Genomic DNA, 16,047 nt, shown 5'->3' with positions numbered 1-16,047 from the left:
TGATAATTGGCAATGTTCTTGTTTGGAGCCGGCCGTGACAGCCTGTAGTGGCAGTTTGTGAGCACTAGATGGCACACGTTTAATGTTACAACTCAACACTGGCACAGACGGGAGAGTGGAAAGGAAAATCCATGGAAATAGGCTCCATTCTTCAGCATGGTCCAGAAAACTTGAGAGGCAAAACACATCCTTTATTCTTCTTTTCTTGTTGAGGGAGGGATGAAAAAATGTTTACCAAAGCTGGTCATATCAACTGCAGTAGGACTCAAAGAAATACCCTTGTAGAGCTTAATCGACTCACAATTGGATGCTAGAAAATCTCTGTTTGAGAACACAAATAGCATTTCCATATGGCTTAACCTTATGCTTTGAGCTCTGGCTGAAAAGATAGAGAACCTGAGTCAGGCCCACTGAAGCCCCACCTACGCCACAGTAGGTCAGCTTCTGCAGATTGAAATCATCAAAACCATCACAAAAATATTCACAGAATAAATTAGATTACTTTTCTTGTTCAAGATGATGGTATCTATATTTTGTTTTCATTACCTATTTTTACATCCTAAATAATTTGGTGCTAAATTTATAGTGCACTAAGATGTGATATTATTTAGTCCAAGATGGTAGTAGTCACTACTTTTCTTAATAATAATTCTAAATCACTATGTACTCATTGCCTAATAAGAATAAATGAAAAGATAGCAAGTCCAGACCTGACCTTGAGGCACTACTGGGCCATGGGGGGTGGTCAGACACATGGGCACATGGTGTAAAACTAGTAACATAGGCAGGCTCTGCCTTCACTACAATATGCTGGTGAAAGGTATTTTTACAATTCTCGTGATCCTTGTTGACTCTTTCTTATATGGGCCTATTGGAGAAAATGTGGAACATAAAGGAGTATAAAGGGGAAATAAAGCTTGATCATAATCACTTTGCCCCAGGAGAACCAGCTTTTGTTCGTAATGCAAGCTTTTGCACTCATGTTGTTTTTTTTCTAACCCAAAAGAATATACCCATTTTCTAGACACCAGGAGTTCTAGACAGCTTATCTCCCTGATAATAAACAGCCATATATTATCAGTGAAATGCTTCTCATATTTTACTTTCTTTTGGTTTCTTCCTTTACAGCCTGAAGCAGCCTGCCACCCTGCGATATTCAGAATTGTTGATGAAATGTTCAGGTAAATGATGTGCAATTTCTGCTTATAATCGATCTAGAAGTGCTCAGTTTCCAAACATGAATAAAAAGTTTTGTGGTAGTCTCTGTCTATACCATCGGGAAGTTAGTTTCTGATTCCATCTTACTCCTTTGAGCTATTTGGTAAAACCTAAATGTCAGTTTGTATTTATAAGTCATTGCCTCAGAAATAAGATAACTTTCTTTTTTTAAGCATTTAAAATTCTAATAATATTGGTAGAAAGGCAAAATTGAATTAGATAGTAAATCATTAAATGTTCATGTAGGATTTTTCTCAGCTCAAAGCGTAGCAGTGTATTCCCTTCACCACATGAGGGCTGACCAATCTGTTTAAAGGATTTTAAAGCTAAGGGAAAACCAAGAAAAATAATGCTGTTCTCAAGAGAGCTCTTCTGAAAGGCAAAATCATCTATGTGTGTTATCCTACAACACGTTAATTTTACAAGTGTGAATACTTCTTGTAAAGTCCATTGGATTTACAGATGATGAGAGATGAGAAACCACTGGATACCAGATTAGGTTATGGCTAGCAGTTAATAGGAGCTTGTTACCCAGGAAGGGTCTCCAACCCCTTTCCTGAGTGCTGGTGCAGCGAGGGTACTTACCCTCCCCTATCCATCCTCCTTGCACACAGCAGTAGAGCCTCCAGGGATAGCAACACTGGGGAAGGGAATTTTTACAACAGTAAATAACCCAGCCCTTGAGTTGGTCTTGAAACATACCAACTTCAGGGTAAATAAATGAACACAAGAATAAGTCAGAATGATGTTCTTGGTTTAAAGCGAGCAAAGTTTGAGTTGATTTCTTTTGTTTCAACATAAAGTTAGTTGTATAAAAATATGCAGAAACCAATCCAGGTACCACACAGAATTCTTCCACCACTTCCCTGGGTAGATTTGACCAAGGCATTTTACCCCCTTGGGCAGCTCTTTCTCCACTTGAAAACATGAAGGGTCTGTTGATTTTGCGTGCCTGGGCATTCAATGTGCGAATATTTCTAAAGAGCACTCAGGCCTATATGGAAGGGATATGCAATGCTTAATAATTTAAAAACCAAGAAAGGAAGCTCTGCAGATTGCTATTTTAATTAAAGTATTTAGAAAAGGAGTGACAGCTTTCTCCTACTTTCACACAAGGACTGAAATCTAATGAGCTAAGATATTGCTGAACCTTATGGCAGAAAAAGAATGTTTCCATTATTTCCTTTTACAATTCAGGCTCAAATGTTTGCCAGATTAATCATAATACAATCATGTTGTAATCTGGCTTTGCATTGCTCAGGTATGTACTCCTGGAAACTGATGGAGCCCCAGAGGTACTAGCCGCTATTCAAGTGTTTACACAGTGCTTTGTGGAAGCTCTGGAAAAGAAAAACAAGCAGGTTTGTTATATTGCATATATTATTCATTCCCCCAAAGAAAAAAAAAAGGCTGTTAAGAATATCTATCTAGGTAATCACAGAAAGGAGCACTTTATTTTTAGTGATTTTGGTAGACTCTTTTGCTTATGAAGAAAGCTTCCAAATGAATGCTCTAGCAAAGGTAAAACTATTTTAATTGAAAATAAATCAGGATAGTTCCTATCTGCCCTGTGCCCTGGTACCCAGAAGCATTTTTCTGCTGTTGTGTAAGAGGACTGTCATGCTGGCATGTGCCACCCCGGAGGATGCATTTTCCGGACCCTGTGTTGTATGCTGTCTGCCAGGGAGGACTCTGCCCTGCCTGGGCATTGTGGGATCTATATGGCATATGCTAAGAAGCAAATGCCACACATTACAAAGCAATTCTGGACATTCTTAATTACTAGAGTTTCCCTGCCTAGCTAGGAGATACCCAAATATGTATTGGTTTCCAGGAAAGAAAGGATCTACTGAGAGTGACAAGAGATTGAATCATTGTAGAGAAGCAGCTAGGAATGTCAGTGTCAGACACAATCAGTGAACAAGAAGCTAGTTATGGGGGCTGTAGGAAGACTTGTACTGAGGGGCCCCATCAGCAGAGGCAGACAATGGCTGCCAAGGGCTGAGGACCAATTAGAGGGACCTTGTGAAACAGGAAGCATTCCTACCAGAGCTTTCACTTTCGGGCATTTTAACTGACCTATTCTGTGTGTGGTGCTTTGCCTGTTCACATCCCTGGGTCCATTGCAACTTCCCAGGAGGTAGGCCATGGTCTCTTATGATGCTTTCCACAGCCTGACATAAGAGAGCAGAACTGTGATGCTTAGCTCTGCTACAATCCCTTATACCCCTACACCAGAGAAATCTCTCACGTTTTAACAGATGTTTCCACTTTTTAAGGCAATCATAAATATTTATAATGTATTTTCTCCCATCCTTTTTCCTTAGGGAGGTTAACTAGACTGTAGCAAACCATGTTTCAATGGTACCCAGCCTGGAATTCGTAAGAAGAGCTCTGCTGAAAGGCATTGGTTGGCCCTCACACCTATTTTGAGGCATAACCTATAAATATCTTTTATCCTTCCTTGTGCATTATTTGTATTCCCAGTTAGGGACCAACCTGTGGAAAACTGCCCTTTTAACTCCTAAAAACACCTAGGCTGGGGCAGAAGACACTGGTTAAAGCATTAGTATAAGTGTGTTTTTCTCATCAGTCTTGGTCCTGGCTGTTGGCCTTGGGCACTGTATATTTGGACTGGAGGTATGGTTGCTTTTAATTAATTTGTTTATTCTTATTTTCTTTATTGAGGTGTAATTAACAAATAACTAGTGTCAGGTGTACAATATAATGATTCGATATTTGTATATATTATGAAATAAGTCTAGTTAACGTGTGTTACCATAGTTATAAATTTTTTTTTCTTGTAGTAAGTAAGAACTATTAAGATCTACTCTATGAGCAGATTTCAAACATGCAATTCAGTATTACTTACTGTAGTCACCGCGGTGTACGTTACATCCCTGAAACTCATTTTATAACTGCAAATTTTTACCTTTAGATCCCCATCACTTACTTGGCCCACACCCCAGCCTGCCTCTGGCATCCACCAATCTATTCTCTGTATCTCTGAGCTCAAGTGGTGTTTTGCTTTGTTTTATTTTTTGATTCCACATATAAGTGAGATCATATGGAACTTATCTTTCTCTGTCTGACTTATTTCACTTAGCATAATGCCCTCAAGTTCCATCCATTGTTCCATGCACCTTGGCATTGTTGCAAATGGCAAGATAGCACTTTTTTTAACAGCTGAATAATAGTACATTGTATATACATAGACAATATTTTCTTTATCCATGCATCCATCAGTGGACACTTGGGTTGTTTTCATGTCATTGCTGCTCGTAAATAATGCTACAGTGAACATAGGGGATGCAGTTAACTATCTTTTTGAGTTAGTGTTTTCATTTTGGCAAATACCCAGTAGTGAGATTCCTAGATCACATGGTATTTCTATTTTTAATTTTTCGAGGAACCTCCATACTGTTTTCCACAGTGGCTGCACTAATTTACATTCCCACCAACACTGGAGTTCCTTTTACTCCACATCCTGACCAACACTTGTTATTCCTTGTCTTTTTGATAATAGCTATTCCAAAAGATGTGAAGTGATACTTCACTGGGGTTTGATCTGCATTTCCCTGATGATTAAGTGACGTTGTACACCCTTTTTGTGTACCTGTTGCCATCTGTATATCTTCTTTAGAAAAATGTCTATTCATAAGTTCTGCCCATTTTTGAATCGGATTTTTTTTTTTTTTTTTGCTATTGAATTGTATGAATTCTTTTTTTTTTTCAAGACTTTATTTGTGGGCAGCCCAGGTGGCTTAGTGGTTCAGCGCTGCCCTCAACACAGGGCAAGATCCTAGAGACCCCAGATTGTGTCCCACGTTGGGCTCCCTGTGTGGAGCCTGCTTCTCCCTCTCCCTGTGTTTCTGTCTCTCTCTGTGTGTCTCTCATGAATAAATAAATAAAATCTAAAAAAAAAAAAAAAAAGACTTTATTTGAGAGAGAGAGTGAGCAAGAGAGAAAAGGAGTAGAGGGACGGGCAGAGTGAGAGGGAGACTATGCACTCTGCAGGGACCCCAATGTGGGGCTCCATCAATCACAGGAATCCAGGATCATGACCTGAGCCAAAGGCAAATGCTTAACAACTGAGCCACCCAGGCGCCCCAGAATTGTATGAATTCTTTATATATTTTGGATATTAACCCCTATCAGATACATGATTTGCAAATATATTCTCCTATTCAGTAGGTTGCCTTCTCATTCTGTTAATGGTTTCCTTTGCTCTACAGAAGCTTATTAGTTTGATGTAGTTCACTTACTTAGTTTCACTTTTGTTCTCTTTGCTTTTGGAGTCAGATACAAAAATTATCACCAAGACCATAGTTGAGGAACTTACCTGTGTTTTCTCCCAGGAGTTTAATAGTTTCAGGTCTTAATGTTCCAGTCGCTAATCCATTTTGAGTTTATTTTTTGCATATGTTGTTAAGATAGTGGTCCAGTTTCATTCTTTTACATGTGGCCATCCAGTTTTCCCAGTACCTCTAATTGAAGAGACTGTCCTTTTCTCTTTGTATATTCTTGGCTCCTTGGTCATATATGTGTGGATTTATTTCTGGGTTTTCCATTCTGTTCTGTTGATCTGTGGGTCTGTTTTTATCCCAATGCTGTACTGTTTTGATTACTATAGGTTTGTAATGAAGTTTGAAATCAGAGAGTATGCTGACTCTAGCTTTGTTCTTCTTAAGATTGCTTTTGCGATTCAGGGTCTTTTGTGGTACCATACAAATTTTAAGATTGTTCATTCTGTTTCTATTGCTTTTCTTTTCTTTTCTTTTCTTTTCTTTTCTTTTCTTTTCTGTTTTTAAATTTCTGATGCTTTTCATTTAGAATGGTATGCTTCTCAGGCTACATGGGCATGGAGGGGCACACACTGAGTCCCAGTGGGAAGCAGAGGAGGGATCCACAAAAGAATGAAGAATTCATTACCCTGACTTTGGGCTCAGAATAAGAAGGTGATAACCTCATGTTGCACAGGCCTGCATATGCATATATTATGTCATTTTTCTTCGTAGGGCTGTTTCTGATTGCCTGCCCTTTTTTTATATATAAATTTATTTTTTATTGGTGTTCAATTTGCCAACATATAGAATAACATCCAGTGCTCATCCCATCAAGTGCCCCCCTCAGTGCCCATCACCCAGTCACCCCCACCCCCCGCCCACCTCCCCCTCCACCACCCTTAGATCGTTTCCCAGAGTTAGGAATCTCTCATATTCTGTCTCCCTTTCTGATATTTCCCACTCATTTTTTCTCCTTTCCGCTTTATTCCCTTTCACTATTTTTTATATTCCCCAAATGAATGAGACCATATAATGTTTGTCCTTCTCTGATTGACTTATTTCACTCAGCATTATACCCTCCAGTTCCATCCACGTCGAAGCAAATGGTGGGTGTTTGTCATTTCTAATGGCTGAGTAATATTCCATTGTATAAAACCACATCTTCTTTATCCATTCATCTTTCTTTCTTTTTTTTTTCCATTCATCTTTCGATGGACCCTGAGGCTCCTTCCACAGTTTGGCTATTGTGGACATTGCTGCTAGAAACATTGGGGTGCAGGTATCCTAGCGTTTCATTGCATCTGTATCTTTGGGGTAAATCCCCAGCAGTGCAATTGCTGGGTCATAGGGCAGATCTATTTTTAACTCTTTGAGGAACCTCCACACAGTTTTCCAGAGTGGCTGCACCCTTTCACATTCCCAACAGTGCAGGAGGGTTCCCCTCTCCAACATTTGTGGTTTCCTGCTTTGTTAATTTTCCCCATTCTCCCTGGTGTGAGGTGGTATCTCATGGTGGTTTTGATTTGTATTTCCCTGATGGCAAGTGATGCGGAGCATTTTCTCATGTGCTTGTTGGGCATGTTTATGTCTTCCTCTGTGAGATTTCTGTTCATGTCTTTTGCCCATTTCATGATTGGATTGTTTGTTTCTTTGCTGTTGAATTTAATAAGTTCTTTATAGATCTTGGGTACTAGCCCTTTATCTGATATGTCATTTGCAAATATCTTCTCCCATTCTGTAGGTTGTCTTTTAGTTTTGTTGATGGTATCTTTTGTTGTGCAAAAGCTTCTTATTTTGTTGAAGTCCCAATAGTTCATTTTTGCTTTTGTTTCTCTTGCCTTCATGGATGTATCTTGCAAGAAGTTACTTTGGCCAAGTTCAAAAAGGGTGTTGCCTGTGTTCTCCTCTAGGATTTTGATGGAATCTTGTCTCACATTAAGATCTTTCATCCATTTTGAGTTTATCTTTGTGTATGGTGCAAGGGAGTGGTCTCGTTTCATTCATCTGCATGTGGATGTCCCATTTTCCCACACCATTTATTGAAGAGACTGTCTTTTTTCCAGTGGATAGTCTTTCCTCCTTTGTCGAATATTAGTTGACCATAAAGTTGAGGGTCCACTTCTGGATTTTCTATTCTGTTCCATTGATCTATGTGTCTGTTTTTGTGCCAGTACCACACTGTCTTGATGACGACAGCTTTGTAGTACAACCTGAAATCTGGCATTGTGATGCCCCCAGCTATGGTTTTCTTTTTTAAAATTCCCCTGGCTATTTGGGATCTTTTCTGATTCCACACAAATCTTAAAATAATTTGTTCCAACTCTCTGAAGAAAGTCCATGGTATTTTGATAGGGATTGAATTAAACGTGTAAATTGCCCTGGGTAACATTGACATTTTCACAATATTAATTCTTCCAATCCATGATCATGGAATATTTTTCCATCTCTTTGTGTCTTCCTCAATTTTTTTCAGAAGTGTTCTGTAGTTTTTAGGGTATAGATCCTTTACCTCTTTGGTTAGGTTTATTCCTAGGTATCTTATGCTTTTGGGTGCAATTGTAAATGGGATTGACTCCTTAATTTCTCTTTCTTCAGTCTCATTGTTAGTGTATAGAAATGCCATTGATTTCTGGGCATTGATTTTGTATCCTGCCACACTGCCAAATTGCTGTATGAGTTCTAGCAATCTTGGGGTGGAGTCTTTTGGGTTTTCTATGTAGAGTATCATGTGCCTGCCTTTTTAATTGACAGCCATTTCTCATCATTGATGTCCTGCCTTCTTGAGTGCTCAATCTGGATTAATCATAACCCTTAATGCATAATACCCCATGTCCTGTGTGATCCATGCATGTGATACTTAGATCCATGATCTTTCCTTTCTGTGTTTTATTCACTCGTGCATGCCTTTATTCTTAATGAAACGAGTATCTACGTATCTGATATCCAAAGGAGACCTGCATGAGTAGCAGTAACTTACATGTATACATATAGCCCATCTCTGTCTTACAGCCCTGCCTTTCTCCCCTCTGTAGCCACTGTTTTGAAGTTACGTTTATCATTCCTTTAATTTTTCTGAAAATGGTGTCATCACATATATGTGATTTCCTAAAGCATGTTTTCTTTACTTTTTTGGACTTCATAAGACAAACAATTGACAAGAGTAGCATACTGTATGGAGTCTTTTGAGCCTTGCTTTTTCCACTCACCAAGATAGCTCTGTGTTGTGTGTAGCCATGGTGGGGTGTTGCTGCATAGAACTGTTAGGAAAGTGGTAGTAGGCCTCTGGGTTGTTTCCACATTTTGTTTTCTTTTAGAAATAGAGTTGCTCTGAATATTCTGGGATATATACTTAGGAGTGGAAGGGCTGGTTATTAGGTATGCAAAGATTTAGCTTCTGTACATACTGCCAAATTGTTTTCATATGTGGACGTGCCAATTTATACTCCCCTCAACAGTTTATGAGAAATCCCATTCATCCACATTCTTTCCCATTGTCAGAAATGTTTTATCTTCAGCGCTTCACATTCTCTTTTTATCCTTTCCTCTCACCCTTGTTGTATTTGGCAAGCACAGTGCAGCTCTATCAATGTGCCCAATTGGACTAGTGTTGCCACAGCAAGTCACTTTTTCTAAACTTGCGTAATGGCTCAGTACAAACAACAGATCATTTCAGGTTCTGGTTCCAGCAATGGCAGAGTCCAATAATGTATTAGACTAAATCTCCTAATAAAAATTATAAACTCTGAGCAAAATATGTTTTCAAAGTATTTGAAGGTACTAGACAGCAATCAAAAGAGCAGATAGAAACTGGAGGAGATTTAAGCCTTGAAAAAGGAAACCACATTGGGGTTTCTGCTAACTGTCTCCGTAGGTTTCTCATGTGAGGAGTGGGAAGGGGTTATGTGAGGGTTCTGGGGCCCAGAACTGAAGGCACAATCTGATAAACTTGAGGTGTCATAAGACAGGGTTGTGAGCTGTCAGAGAAACAAAAAACAAATAAATGGGACAAAAGAAAACTAACATCAAAAGATAGATTTAAACCCCAAAGTACTAAAAAGTACATTAATTACAAAAATTAAATAAAAATTAGCTAAATGCTAGTAAAAAAGACACAAATGTCATATTGGATAAAAAGCCAAGATCCAACTGTATGTTGTTTTCAAGAGACCCATTCTAATTATAAAGACACAGATAGATTAAAGTAAGAAAAAGGAAAGAGATGAGTTATGCAAATAAGCACAGAAAGCTGGTATGACGCAACTGGCACCAGAGGGTGTAGACTTCAAGACAAGGAGTGTGGCCAGAGATAAAGAGGGACATTTTATAATGACACAGTTGTCAGGTCATCAGGAGATATACCAATTATAGATGAATATGTGCCTAATAACAGAGTTCCAAAATATATGAAGCAAAAATTGACAGAAATAGAAAGACAAATGCATAGTCACATATAAAATACTTAAGGAGACATCTGGGTATCTCCGTCAGTTGATGTCCAGCTCTTGGTTTCGGCTCAAGTCATGATCTCTGGGTCCTGAGGTTGGGCCTGCATTGGGCTCTGTGTTGAGTGTAGAATCTGCTTTCCTTTTCCTCTGACCCTCACTGCCACGCTTTCTCTCAAATAAAAAAAATAATAATAATAATACTTAGAAGTAAATTTAATAAAAGATGTATAAAACCTTTACACTGAAAACTATAGAACATTGCTTAAAGAAACTTAAATGAGAGGGCAGCCCCGGTGGCTCAGCAGTTTAGTGCCGCATTCGGTACATGGCCTGCTTCTCTCTCTGCCTGTGTCTCTGCTTCTTTCTCACTTTCTCTCTCTCTCTGTGTCTCTCATGAATAAATAAATAAAATCTTAAAAAAAAAAAGAAACTTAAATGGGTGCAGTGTGAACCCATATAATTTCAGAACAATGATCAGAACGATTTTGAAAAATAAATTCAGAAAGAAAGAAAAAAAACCAAACGAGTAAACTCATACTACCTGATTTCAAGATTTTAAGCTACAGTAATCAAGACCATGAGGTACTAGCAAAAGGATAGATAGATCAGTAGAACTGAAAAGTCTAGAAATACATATCCATATAGTTTATACAATATACATACATATATATGTGTGTGTGTATAGTCAGTTGATCTTTGAGAGAGACACCAAGGCAATTCTGTGGGGAAAGGAATGTTTTGAACAAATGGGCTGAAACAGCTGGATATCTATATGGGAAAAAATGAACATCTACTTCACAAAATAGAAAAATTAATTTGAGATGGATCACGGACTTCAACGTAAATGCTAAAATTATAAAGTTCCTAGAAGAAACATAAGGGAATGTCTTTTTTACATTGGAACAATCTAAGATTTCTTAGAAAGGATGCAAAAAAAAAAAAAAAAAAAAACCTGTAGTGGATCCCTCGGTGGCTTAGTGGTTTAGCACCTGCCTTTGGCCTAGGGTGTGATCCTGGAGTCCCAGGATCGAGTCCCACATCAGGCTCCCTGCATGGAGCTTACTTCTCCCTCTGCCTGTGTCTCTGTCTCTGTGTCTCTCATGAATAAATAAATAAAATCTTTTAAAAAATTCATAAACCATACAAGAAAAAAATGAGTAAATTATAAATTTCATTGGAATGAAAATCTTTTCTTTGATAGACATCATTAAGAAGGTGATAAAGCAAGCCACCAGCTGGGAGAAAATATTTTCAATAGATATATATGCCAGAGAACTTGTGTTCAGAATATATAAAGATCTCTTGGGCAGCCCAGGTGGCTCAGCGGTTTAGCACCACCTTCAGCCCAGGGCATGATCCTGGAGACCTGGGATCGAGTCCCATGTAGGGCTCCTTGCATGGAGCCTACTTCTCCCTCTGCCTGTGTCTCTCCCTCTCTCCCTCTCTGTGTCTCTCATGAGTAAATAAATAAATAAATATATTTTTTTTAAAGGATCTCTTACTTCCTAAGAAACAACTTGTTTTTTTTTTTAATGTACAAAAAAATTACACACTTCAAAAAAATATAGAAGTTGGCAGTAAGTAAACACATGAAAATTTGCTGCCAAGAAAAATGCGTCATAAATGCATAACAAGGTGACATTTCATACCCACTGGAATGGCTGTAATTAATTAGATTGACATTATCAAATGTTTGCAAGTATGTGGAGCAACCAGAATGCTCATCAGTAGCTGGTGGGAGTGTGAGATGGTACGACCACTTTGAGAAACTACGTGGCGTTTTCTTAATAAAATTAATATGCATCTACTCTACGACTCAGTAATTCCATTCCGTGGTATTTACCCAAGAAGAATGAAAGCACATGTCCACAAAAAGACATAAATATGAATGTTAATTTGACGCTTTTTTAATAGTAGCCCCAAATACCCATCAATAGGAGAATGAATAAACATTATGGTATATTCATACAATGATTATTTCAAGCAATAAAAAAAGAATAAAAGAATGAAGTACTTAAGCAGAGTAACATGGATGAATCTAAAAAAAAAAAAAAAAGAAGTTGAGCCAAACCAGACACAAAAGAATGCATATTCTATGATTTTATTCATATGAAATCCAAGAATAAGCAAAACTAATCTCTCTTGCGGAAATCAAAATAGTGGTTGCTGGGGAATGGTGGAACCACAGAGGAACTTTTTGGGGTGACAGAAATGTTCTGTTTTGACTGGGGTGATGGTCAGATAGATTTACAGATTTACCAAAACTCATCAAAGCCCATCCACTTCACTGTTTCTAGATTTTCCTTTAGTTTCTTACAAAAGTACTTCAGAACCACTTTGCCTTCTGAAGGCATAAATAGCTATATCACTTCGGCCCTCAAAGCATTACAAGCACCATTGTTGTTTTATGCTTTTTTGTTGTTAAAAAAATCATGCTGGAATACCTAATATCTCAACCGCCTTGGAAACTCTCATTTAAATAGTAGAGTTAATTGGGTTCATGTGAGGCAAAGAACTGCTATGAAGACATCAGAAAAACATCAGTTTATTTTTCTTAAGCCTCAGAAAGTGATTTCAAAAAGGTTCATTTTTCTGGAACATATTTACAAGGTTATTGGAAACATTTTTTAAAAAATAAATGTTTAAGAAAACATTCTGACCATGTTAATACTAATAGGTCTTTTGGGGGCAGATGATGGAAGATTTTGTTCTTAATATCCCTTTCAACCCTAATGCTCATGTGGTTTTGAATTTTTTATTCTGTTGTAGCTGAAGTTTACACTCAAGACCTACTTTCCTTATGCTTCCCCATCTCTCGTCATGGTGTTGCTCCAACACCCAAAAGGTATGTGAAAGTTAGTTCTGCTAACAAATCATGACCCTTCCCTACCAGTCCCTTATCTATAAAACAAGAGAGATGAAATTGCTCATTTCTAGCATCACTTTAAGCTCTCAGGGTCTCACATTCTGAGGGATTTTGATATGAGAATTTTCTGGACTTCCCAGTTAATGATCACTTACCAAAAGAAAGGGAAAAAATAGTCTCTCGTTAGGTTTTGATAGTCTGCTCTGGATAACACAGGCCTCTGCTGGTGCCAGCCAGAACTACCTGAATGCTAGGAACAGACTAAGACTTGGCTGAGGAAGATTAGGACAGTACATTTATTTGTATTTCATTCTTTCCACTCTGTGTGCCTTGTTGCAGAAGAAAAGATAAAAGATGAACGAAGCCTGGGAAATTTAGGGGAAATTTCTCCTAACTAAGCCAAGGGAAGACTTGAAAGAATTCAGTAAGTGTATTAGATCATGGCCTTCTCTGGTCTCATTTGCCAGCCTTCTGTTGGCCACCTCCAGTTGGGAAAATGATGATTCCATCCTTAAGCCAACTGGGGTTGACCAGTTAACATGTCTAGGAACTTGTATTTTGGCAGCATTTCAAACATAGAGAATAAAGGTATATCCTTCCCCACTGAAGCCCGGAATCTGAGGAAAAGGCAGCACTCACACAGCAGACTGCCAGAGAAGGTGGCATTTGAACTGTCTATGGAAGGGAAAAAAGGGAAAGATCCCATGATACTGCCTTTTTATTCCATTTTTGTTTCCCTTTTTCTTGAGACTTGAGAAAACTGTTCAAGGAAAGTAGATGATTCAAAGTTTTAGATCATTTTACAAAATCCAATTCTTTCTCTTTCTAATAGATGTAAGTTCTCACTAGAATGACCCATCCGACCCTTTCCTGTCAGGTGCTAGCGGTGGAGGTGGTAATGAGGCTGGTAGGACCTCTGGTCAACGGTTTTGTGAAACTTACTCTGTGGGAACACAACAGGAGAACTTTGATAACGTGACAGAAAAGTCAGCAATATTCTTCCCAGGGGTACACTTTATAGCTTAGGGCAGATTAGAGAAGCCTGAGTTTAGCCTATGTGAAAAGCTAGATGAGCTCCAGAAAAAAATATTGGAGTTGCTTTTTTTTTTAAGTTGGGAAATCTATAAACAAAAGACTAAGGTGGTACCTGGGTATGAATGCAGCCATTTACCTTTTCCTTTTTGTCACCATCTTGGATTTATGTCCAAATATAAATAAGTAAATTTTAGTAGAAATTCCTCCTCTACTGCTTTTTAGCATATTACTTTTGGAAAAAATGAATGTTAAGTTCACAAAATTGAAGTATTTTTTAATAGTAGAATCTTCTATTCATCAGAAATTGATTTTGTGCCCACTATAAAGTCCTGTGGACATAAAGGATAGATCACTTAAGAGCCTTGACTATCCGAGAGCTACAAGTAGAGGGGGACATAAAGGAAGTATCTAAATATTTAATATAAAGAAGAAAATGAAAAATGCCTTCAAAGGCTACAAATCAAGACTTACGGGCATTCAGAAGAGGGAAGGATAATGTGTGATCCTGTGACATTTGTGGAGTTGTTAGCAGTGCTTACCACATACTTATATTACCTTCTCATGTATTTTTTTTAAGATTTTTTTATTTATTTATGAGAGACACAGAGAGGCAGAGACACAGGCAGAGGGAGAAGCGGGGTCCATGCAAGGACCCAATGTGGGGCTCCCAGGACTCCAGGATCACACCCTGGGCCAAAGGCAGATGCTCAACCACTGAGCCACCCAGACGTCCCACCTTCTCATATATTTAATTATGGAATCTGTCTCTGCGTGGAAATGTAACTTTTTCAGATGTTGTTTAGAACTGCAGATACATACATGTTCAGATGTATCTAAAACCATGGAATAATTATTAAACCAGAAAAATTAACTCAAGAAAACACATTTGTTTGTATGATACCCATGTATTATTTTCCTGGCCTTTTCTTTCCTATAAACCTGAAATAATATTCTGAATTCATCATAATCATGGAAAAACAGTTGGGCATCTTATCCTTAGTTCCTTGTTGACTTTTATTACCATCCCCATGTACTTTGAAATCACAAATTGTCAGTGGTGGGGGGTGGGAGGTGTTGGATAGAAAAGAAGAAAACCTGTGGTATCTGTAGCATAACATTTCCAGTCCTAGGGTGGGCTGCTTATGAAGTTGGTCTACTTCTGTGGACCTGAGTTAAAGAGCCTTTGAAGTTTTTCTGTGTAACACTGAGGATCTTCCCAGTCCTAAGGGTTGGACCTCAGCTGGGAACAGCATGAGACCAGTGGTGTGGGTCCCATGGACCAGAAAAAATAAGGCCTTTTTCCAAAGCTCTTCTGCTCTTGCTGCAGATGATCCTAATAGGTTTGACTTTCCTTCAGCTCTCTCTCTTCTGTCTCTCTACCCACAGAGATCCCACAGGAACTGTGGCTTCAGACACTGAAACATATTTCTGAAATGCTCAGAGAAATAGTTGAAGACCAAACGCACAGGTAGGCAAATCCTGACGACTCCTAGGTCTGCATCACAGTGGTTTCTCTTGATCTGCATCTTCATTTTACAGAGGGCTGACAGGGGATGGCATTACTGGTCTGTAACCTTCTCCAAACAGAGAAGCATGTTGCTGAGTGAGAAGTGGAGGAAGCAGATAGCTAGCTGCATGTATCATTTTGAGCAGCTCAGAATCAACAGATAAGTATGTAAATACCTTGTATAGAAACCATCCTGAATAATGGCCGGCATTGGATTTTGAAATATCCAAACAAGCATAACAAAAGAAAGAATAGACCCACCCTATAAAAAAAGCAGCGTCCACATCCTGCCCCTGCCCCAGCCATGCAGGAGACAGGTGGTGCCCTCTAGATCCCTTGGTCTTCTCCCTTCCTCTGTATTCTCTAGGGAAGGAAATTCTAACCTCCTGCACAGTAGGATAAAAATGCCCCCCTTTTCTCCTCTTTTTAATAAATATTTGTTCAAAGTTAGAAAATCCATTCTAATATAAATTAATTTTTAAAGATTTTATCTATTTGAGAGAGAGCAAAGAGACATGAGCTAGGGGTGGGAGGGAAGAGCAGAAGGAAAGGGAGAAGCAGACTTCCCTCTGAGCAGGAAGTCCAACGTTGGACTCCATTCCCAGGACCCCGAGATCATGACAGGAGCTGAAGGAAGATGCTTAACCAACTAAGCCACTCAGGCACCCCTAAATTACCTTCTCACATGAC

General features: G+C 38.7%; 1 protein-coding gene across 3 annotated transcripts in view; it reads left to right on the top strand.

The window, feature by feature from the left end:
* Positions 1 to 16,047, top strand: part of FANCC (FA complementation group C) — a 272,604-nt gene that overhangs the window by 239,113 nt on the left and 17,444 nt on the right. For all 3 annotated transcript variants that reach the window (XM_072763814.1, XM_072763799.1, XM_025984233.2), the window contains exons 9-12: positions 1,129 to 1,181; positions 2,480 to 2,579; positions 12,719 to 12,794; positions 15,237 to 15,318. In XM_072763814.1, coding sequence (XP_072619915.1) covers positions 1,129 to 1,181; positions 2,480 to 2,579; positions 12,719 to 12,794; positions 15,237 to 15,318 — 311 coding nt within the window. The remainder of the gene's footprint in view (positions 1 to 1,128; positions 1,182 to 2,479; positions 2,580 to 12,718; positions 12,795 to 15,236; positions 15,319 to 16,047) is intronic.

Source organism: Vulpes vulpes, chromosome 1 (assembly GCF_048418805.1).
Source record: "Vulpes vulpes isolate BD-2025 chromosome 1, VulVul3, whole genome shotgun sequence".
NCBI classification, from domain to species: domain Eukaryota; kingdom Metazoa; phylum Chordata; class Mammalia; order Carnivora; family Canidae; genus Vulpes; species Vulpes vulpes.
This window is presented reverse-complemented; position numbering and strand designations above follow the sequence as displayed.